This window comes from Haliotis cracherodii, unplaced genomic scaffold (genome assembly GCF_022045235.1).
Source record: "Haliotis cracherodii isolate W230 unplaced genomic scaffold, xgHalCrac1.p SCAF_7, whole genome shotgun sequence".
Lineage (NCBI taxonomy): Eukaryota > Metazoa > Mollusca > Gastropoda > Lepetellida > Haliotidae > Haliotis > Haliotis cracherodii.
The window spans coordinates 30,096,706-30,104,689 of NW_027266330.1; the positions used below are offsets into that span (position 1 = coordinate 30,096,706).

At 44.6% G+C, this 7,984-nt stretch overlaps 1 protein-coding gene across 1 annotated transcript; it reads right to left on the reverse strand.

Annotated features, from left to right (window-relative positions):
• Nucleotides 1-2,965: 2,965 nt before the first annotated feature.
• LOC139448789 (uncharacterized) lies at nt 2,966-6,747 on the reverse strand. The gene is made up of 2 exons (XM_071230323.1): nt 6,653-6,747; nt 2,966-4,412 (listed from the first exon to the last, which is right to left on the reverse strand). Exons 1-2 carry the CDS (start codon nt 6,745-6,747, stop codon nt 2,966-2,968), a joined length of 1,542 nt encoding a protein of 513 aa, XP_071086424.1.
• Nucleotides 6,748-7,984: the final 1,237 nt, after the last annotated feature.

Consider the following 7,984-nt stretch of genomic DNA (forward strand, 5'->3'; position numbering starts at 1 on the left):
GTAAGTGTTGACAACAGAAGGATAATACTGTCACAACGTGATCGACAGAGAACACACAGGTGGAAGCCAAAAGGGACATGAAGCTAATGAACAGGATAAGTGATATTGCTTGATGAGTTCATAGCAGGCGGATGGGATGAAATAGCCTTGATCTCTGTTGATTGATGGCTTGTGGCGGCGAATGTTGACTGCTTCTGTTAGTTTTCTTTTAGTAGAGTCATGGAGGTTGTTGGAAAGGATTTGGACGTTGTCCCAGTTGATGTTGTGATTAGGACAGTTGCTGATATGGTCTGAGATGGTTTATTTACTGTCAAGTGAGTGACAATGACGGTACATTAGTCACTGCAAACTGTTTCAAAAGGCCTGCACATTTATGCCAAAGACGAAAATTGGCATGTACCTCAAGACACCAAGGCGACCAATGCCTTGGCCGTTTGTTACCTTAGATAACCTTTGCTGGAGAGATGAAAAAACACACTTTCAAAAAATATCCAGGGATTTTAATGCATGATGGCTCTGTGGAAAGCTCCCCAAATTCTAAGACTTCTGATACAAACACACACCTCCAGTGTATCAAGGTCGTAAGTAAGATATTTCTGGTCATTCTGATGGACAGAACCTGTGTGTAATGTGAAATTTATTTGGCGTCAAATAATTGTGTGGAATGTGTTTGATATAAATGCTACACTTAAGCGGCCCCTGAAGATTCGGGGTAGAATAGGTCTTCAGCAACCCATGTTTGCCGTAAAAGGCGACTATGCTTGCCATAAGAGGCGACTAATTATAACGGTATCCGGTGGTCAGGCTCGCTAACGCGGTTGATGCATGTCATCGATCCCAATTGCGTGGATCGATGCTCATGTTGTCAATCACTGGATTGTCTGGTCGAGACTCGATTACTTACAGACCGCTGTCATATAGCTGGAATATTGCTGAGTGCTTAAGCGAGTCTGTGAGAGGACATGTATCATGGCTTCACACAGATGGGAATATACCCTTCTGTAGCTGCAATAGTTCTTCTCAACGTTGATCGGTCATATGCAGGCTATGGTGTGACTGATTCGTCCTGCCATATCTCACCACACACAACCATTAATTTGCAGCAAACCCTTTGTAATTAGAAATACTTATGATGTCATTGATCGTACAGTTTACTCATTTGGTTCGTTGGGACGATTAACACGAAATTGTGTGGTTTTCAATATCAACACAACATTTCAAGAATATCAGAAAGGTGTTTTGAGGCGGCCGTGCACAACACAATTTTGCTTCAGTGAAATCACTTTAATAACACTTAGCTGAAAAGATGGGACTTGTTTTACAGCTTATGCTGTATATGTGGTTGGAACGAATACATTGATATCGGTTGTGTTTCAACGAGATTGGCATTAAGATTCTGTTGGTTATTTCTCAGTTTGGAATCCTTCCGGATCGTGACGTTATGTTATTAACCGCATTTCCTTATAATTGAAATACTCAATTCCGCTGAGTTGTATGTTAAGAGGGTCTGAACATTAAAAAACCGGGGAATGTGAGACCGGAGTGTGAAATACAGATGGTGTACTGAACACTTCGATTGTGCGATAACATTGTACTTGGTACTGTGATTGTGCCATGCTCGTTCCTTGTAATGTGATTGCCGAACTCACTGCCACTTACCAACGATATAGCCCCATAGAGAGGTAGACAACTTCAGGGCGTAATAGTATTTAATAGTAAAAGATGGTAATTGTTGTTACCCTGTCTGGCGCTCTGCATTAAGGGGCTAAAACAAGGACTGGTCGGCTCGGAGTCAGTATACTGTGTCTGAGTGGGGTATTCATGTTAAACTGCGGCATGGTATCTCAGAGGGCTAGCACTATAAATCGGCATCAGTCCGGACTAGTACAAGCAGCCACACAAACACGCACGCGTACATGCACGTTGCTTTATAAGTGCAATAATCTTGGACGCGACGTTAAACCCCATTTCACCTCACCTCTGTATATCCCTTCTGTGGTAGAATAAGATTGAAACATTGCTTCAAGTGTGTCATCACATAATTATTACACCGCAATAGTCTAGCGTTGAAGAACGATGCAACTGAGCAAGTGAGTGAGTAAGATCTGTGTAACATTGCTTGGAACAGTATTTCAACTGCACCACAGTGGGAGGAAGGCTTGTTGTGGGAGGAAGCTTAAAGAGATGCAGGTCTAGACGTTTACCAATTGGTGAAACTCCCTTGCCAGGATATATAGTGCTGCCAAACCAAGAAACAATCATCGCATCCAAAATATCTAAATTTTCCATCCATCCAAACCCAGGGTCATAGTTTCTGAAACCTTGACGGCCTTAATCGCCCGAGCCATCCTGGCACAAGTATACGTTTAAATGTCCAAGGAACACTTGATAACATTAGTGAGTTGTAAATCCTATTTACCATCGCTTCAGCAATATCTTAGTAGCATCAATTGATGATATTGAGTCATGGTTAGTTATAACACATGCAAGGACCCAATAGGGGATGGAGTTACTATTATACTCAAACAGCAATACAGTAACTCATATATATATGTGTTTTGTGCCGATCCAGACACTAATTACAAGCAGCTTTGTGAACGCTGCACAACTTGGAATCTCAGAAGATATGACTTGTCACAACATCTGGTGTGAATGTCTGGGACATGTGTCAATGATAACGTCACTGCAGCACGAGAGGCTTGTAAGAGTTGGACAATTGGAGGTATGATGTAGTGCCAATGTGATTATTATTCATAATCTGGTGTTTCATCTGTTATTGTAAATCTGCTGTCATAGTGATCGGTCATCGGGTACATCGACTTAACACCTAACCTCTGATCTAGTCCTTCGGCAAAACATTTGTCATTGTTACAGACTGGTTTCAGCCTCACAGAGCAGCTCCTTGGTCAGTGTTTGGTACAGACTGGTTCCAGCCTCACAGGGCAGTTCCTTGGTGAGTGTTAGTCTACAGACTGGTTCCAGCCTCACAGGGCAGCTCCTTGGTCAGTGTTTGGTACAGACTGGTTCCAGCCTCACAGGGCAGCTCCTTGGTCAGTGTTTGGTACAGGCTGGTTCCAGCCTCACAGGGCAGTTCCTTGGTCAGTGTTTGGTACAGGCCGGTTCCAGCCTCACAGGGCAGCTCCTTGGTGAGTGTTTGGTACAGACTGGTTCCAGCCTCACAGGGCAGCTCCTTGGTCAGTGTTTGGTACAGGCTGGTTCCAGCCTCACAGGGCAGCTCTTTGGTCAGTGTTTGGTACAGGCTGGTTCCAGCCTCACAGGGCAGCTCCTTGGTCAGTGTTTGGTACAGGCTGGTTCCAGCCTCACAGGGCAGCTCCTTGGTCAGTGTTTGGTACAGGCTGGTTCCAGCCTCACAGGGCAGTTCCTTGGTGAGTGTTTGGTACAGGCTGGTTCCAGCCGCACAGGGAAGCTCCTTGGTCAGTGTTTGGTACAGACTGGTTCCAGCCTCACAGGGCAGCTCCTTGGTCAGTGTTTGGTACAGGCTGGTTCCAGCCTCACAGGGCAGCTCTTTGGTCAGTGTTTGGTACAGGCTGGTTCCAGCCTCACAGGGCAGTTCCTTGGTCAGTGTTTGGTACAGGCCGGTTCCAGCCTCACAGGGCAGCTCCTTGGTGAGTGTTTGGTACAGACTGGTTCCAGCCTCACAGGGCAGCTCCTTGGTCAGTGTTTGGTACAGGCTGGTTCCAGCCTCACAGGGCAGCTCTTTGGTCAGTGTTTGGTACAGGCTGGTTCCAGCCTCACAGGGCAGCTCCTTGGTCAGTGTTTGGTACAGGCTGGTTCCAGCCTCACAGGGCAGCTCCTTGGTCAGTGTTTGGTACAGGCTGGTTCCAGCCTCACAGGGCAGTTCCTTGGTGAGTGTTTGGTACAGGCTGGTTCCAGCCGCACAGGGAAGCTCCTTGGTCAGTGTTTGGTACAGACTGGTTCCAGCCTCACAGGGCAGCTCCTTGGTCAGTGTTTGGTACAGGCTGGTTCCAGCCTCACAGGGCAGCTCTTTGGTCAGTGTTTGGTACAGGCTGGTTCCAGCCTCACAGGGCAGCTCCTTGGTCAGTGTTTGGTACAGGCTGGTTCCAGCCTCACAGGGCAGCTCCTTGGTCAGTGTTTGGTACAGGCTGGTTCCAGCCTCACAGAGCAGCTCCTTGGTCAGTGTTTGGTACAGGCTGGTTCCAGCCTCACAGGGCAGCTCCTTGGTCAGTGTTTGGTACAGACTGGTTCCAGCCGCACAGGGCAGCTCCTTGGTCAGTGTTTGGTACAGGCTGGTTCCAGCCTCACAGGGCAGCTCCTTGGTCAGTGTTTGGTACAGACTGGTTCCAGCCTCACAGGGCAGCTCCTTGGTCAGTGTTTGGTACAGACTGGTTCCAGCCTCACAGGACAGCTCTTTGGTGAGTGTTTGGTACAAGCTGGTTGAAACTTACTGATGTCAATTGATTGACAGCAAATCTGATGGAAGCAAGTATCAAACTTAAAGATCCGAGCCACTTTATTTTGGACTGGTATTCTTTTTTATGTGTCACCCGATTGGTGCTGTCCTCCACTCTTTGTTTATTTGTCTAACGGCGAGGTTAATTTTTCCTTTACCAAAGTGTAGTTTAATAATGGGGTCTCTACAGGCAAACAAATGGTTGATATTTTGAGCTAAGTCCTAACATGCCTGATACGATGACACGCACTTAATCACGTCACCGATCCTGACCATCAGCTCCTCATTTACGGCGCCTCTTATAACAAGCAATAGAGTGACTGTTGTCATTTATTCGGGGTCCTCTTCCGATCCCTGAAGCCTTCAAGGCACTGCCTGTTTTTGAAGTAAATACTTTACAAAGGATTGGATAAGCAATCGTCAATCAGTTTACAAAGAGTTCACCCTTGGCGTTTTAAATATCAACTGACGCATAGTTATATGCCAAGCCTTTGACGAAGTAAGACCGAACTACGTGACGTGATTGATGCTTCTCATATTTAACTGGGGGAGGTTGGGGAGTCTAGTGGTTCAAGCGTTCACTCGTCACGCCGCGATATTGCTAGAATATTTCTAAAAACGGAGTACACCTTACTCACTCACTCATACACGGACCGCCTCCGTGGTCTAGTTGTACAGCGTCCGCCCGGAGAGCGGAAGGTCTGGGGTTCGATCCCCGGCCGCGTCATTCCAAAAGACGTTAAAAGATGGTACTTGTTGTTACCCTGTCTGGCGCTCGGCATTAAGGGGCTAAAATAAGGACTGGTCGGCTACTGTGTCTGAGTGGGGTATTCGTGTTAAACTGCGGCATGGTACCTCAGTGAGCTAGCACTATAAATCGGCATCAGTCCGGACTAGTACAAGCAGCCACACAAACACACATACGTACATGCACGTCGCTATATAAGTGCAATAATCTTGGACGCGACGTTAAACCCCATTTCACCTCACCTCACCCACTCATACACGTGTGGTGAAATAGCTTCCCATTATATATACAAATGCATCACCGTTGAAAGAATTTTACGAAATTCATTCGTCAACTCTGTCTTCACGTTGGTGTACTCGTGGTACAGACAAACCAAGGGTAATAACAGTGGAGAATCTGGGATTCGAACTCCACAGTATATCATGTTGTGACTGATGCTACAAACAGAGGCGCCACAGACCACATCACATCGCGCCCCTATGTTTGAGACTAGCTACACATTGAACCAAGTGTGATTGGTTTGACTGGATAATAAAACTACAACCTAGTCAAATTTGTCCGGGTCTTGCCTTATAAATGACTACATTTAATTTGTATGTTCAGGTGTAACAACTTTAAACTTGCAGTTAAAACTGGAAGACATTCTAAAATCCCATATGAAGAACGTGTGCGCATGTATTGCCACTCCAAAGGTTTAACTCTAATTGAGGATGAGTATTATGTATTGTCAATCTGTGACAGATACCGAGCTGCAAGAAGAGAATGCTTTGCTGAAAGTGAAATCAACTTTAGCACATTTCAACAGTTTTTAAACCTTATGTCAACACACTCCACAAGAACTTTAAAACACATTGGACTATTTCTATCTAAAGTTATGAATATACGTGACTGTTCTAACGTATTCTAAAACTATTTGTCTTAACATAACGCCATAGTATATAAGCATGTATAATCTACATTATGTCAACATGTATTATGGGCTGGAGGCCTGATTACTGAATAAATCTGTCTGACTGTCTGTCTGTCTACATTTAATCCTTCAATTTACACCATGATATGCCAAGGGGAGACCGTTGATCTGATGAAGGGACAATTGTATTCACAGTGGTCTGAGTTGATGATAAAGATGTTAACATGGATCAGAATAGCCAACTGGACTTGGTTGAGTGTTGGTAAAGATCACTGGACGACACATTCAAACTTAACAGTTTGGTTTAATGAACTGAACTGCTTCGATTTGAATTGCCCGTGTTGCTAATGGAAACCAGACGTACGGATCTAGACCCCACAGTACTTTATCGTTTTCTCAAGCAGACTCACACATTAAGTAAATAGATGTGACGGGATGGTGTTTTGGCATTTAATTTGTGTGGAAGCTCAAAGTTACATAAATCGCGACATTTTTAAAAATTTCGTTTCGTAAAACCCATCTTAACCGTCATAACAGCTAGTCTTCGTTTCAAAGCCACAACCTGTTAGAGAGTTGAGACAGCGCAACGAGTGGAGCTGCTTTTGAAGACTGGTCCAACAACGTCTCTTTTTCTACTTTAGGTATGTTAGAAAACATGTTCAATTCGATTCTTCGACCAGCCTTTTTTTACGACTGATGGACGCAAATCTACACAGCAAAGTCTCGAAAATAACACTACCAAAGAAATGTTATACAAAATAGATAGATTACACAATTACACAATAATGTTAAATTATACTCTGGTCTCTTCTTTAAAGAACAGCTGGTGAAATAAGATGTTCCATAAAAAGCTTTTGGATCAGGCTAATAACATTCAAGGGTTCATCAGTAAAGATTTCAAACAGTTTATGGTAGACCTGTGGAGGACATTTCCAAATTGGACGCATCAGTGACAGATGTGCGATGAAGTTCCATATTTTGTCTTGAACCAAATGTTGCCATGGTTTTTTCAGGTGAACAATCGACTTGCGTTTGCAAGTGTACGGTAGTAGAATACCCCCGACGTTTGACGAACACCTGGTATAGTCACTATTTGACAGTGATTCATAAACACATGCTCACGATTAGCCGTTACCGTTCAATGGATTCTGCTTTTACTTGACATTCGGGGCGGTCGGGTAGCCCAGTGGTTAAAGCGTTCGCTCGTCACGCCGAAGACCCGATTCGATTCCCGACATGGGTACAATGTGTTAAGCCCATTTCTGGTGTCCCCCGCCGTGATATTGCTGGAATATTGCTAAAAGCGGCGTAAAACCATACTCACTCACTCACTACTTGAGATTTATTTTTATGATTATGGAAAGTGTTTTGTCGGTTTTATTAAAAAGCAGTCAGATTACACTGAAGTTCAGTGAAACAGTTCATAAACAACCACCGACATTGTCGACCCCAAGAGCACGGGGAACGCAATGACCAACAACACTTGGTTCCTGGCATTTCTAAGCAACGCAACTCCCAACCATTCATTTTCTTTATTCGTTTGTTGTTTAACGCCGCACTCAGCAATATTCCAGCTATATGAAGGCGGTCTGTAAATAATTGAGTCTGGACCAGACATTCAGAGAAAGATATCATCAGCATCGACCCACGCAACTGGGATACGATGACATGCATATCAACCAAGTCAGCGAGTCTGACCACCCGATCCCTTAGTCGCTTCTTACGACAAGCAAGGTCGTCTTTTAGGGCAAGCATTGGTTGCTGAAGACCTATACTACCCCGGATCTTCACAGGTCCGGTCCCAATGATCCGAGATTGCTTAATATGAATATGAAAATGGTTTGTTGCTATTATTTACGAATACGATTCACGACTTTATTGTGAAAACATCCTC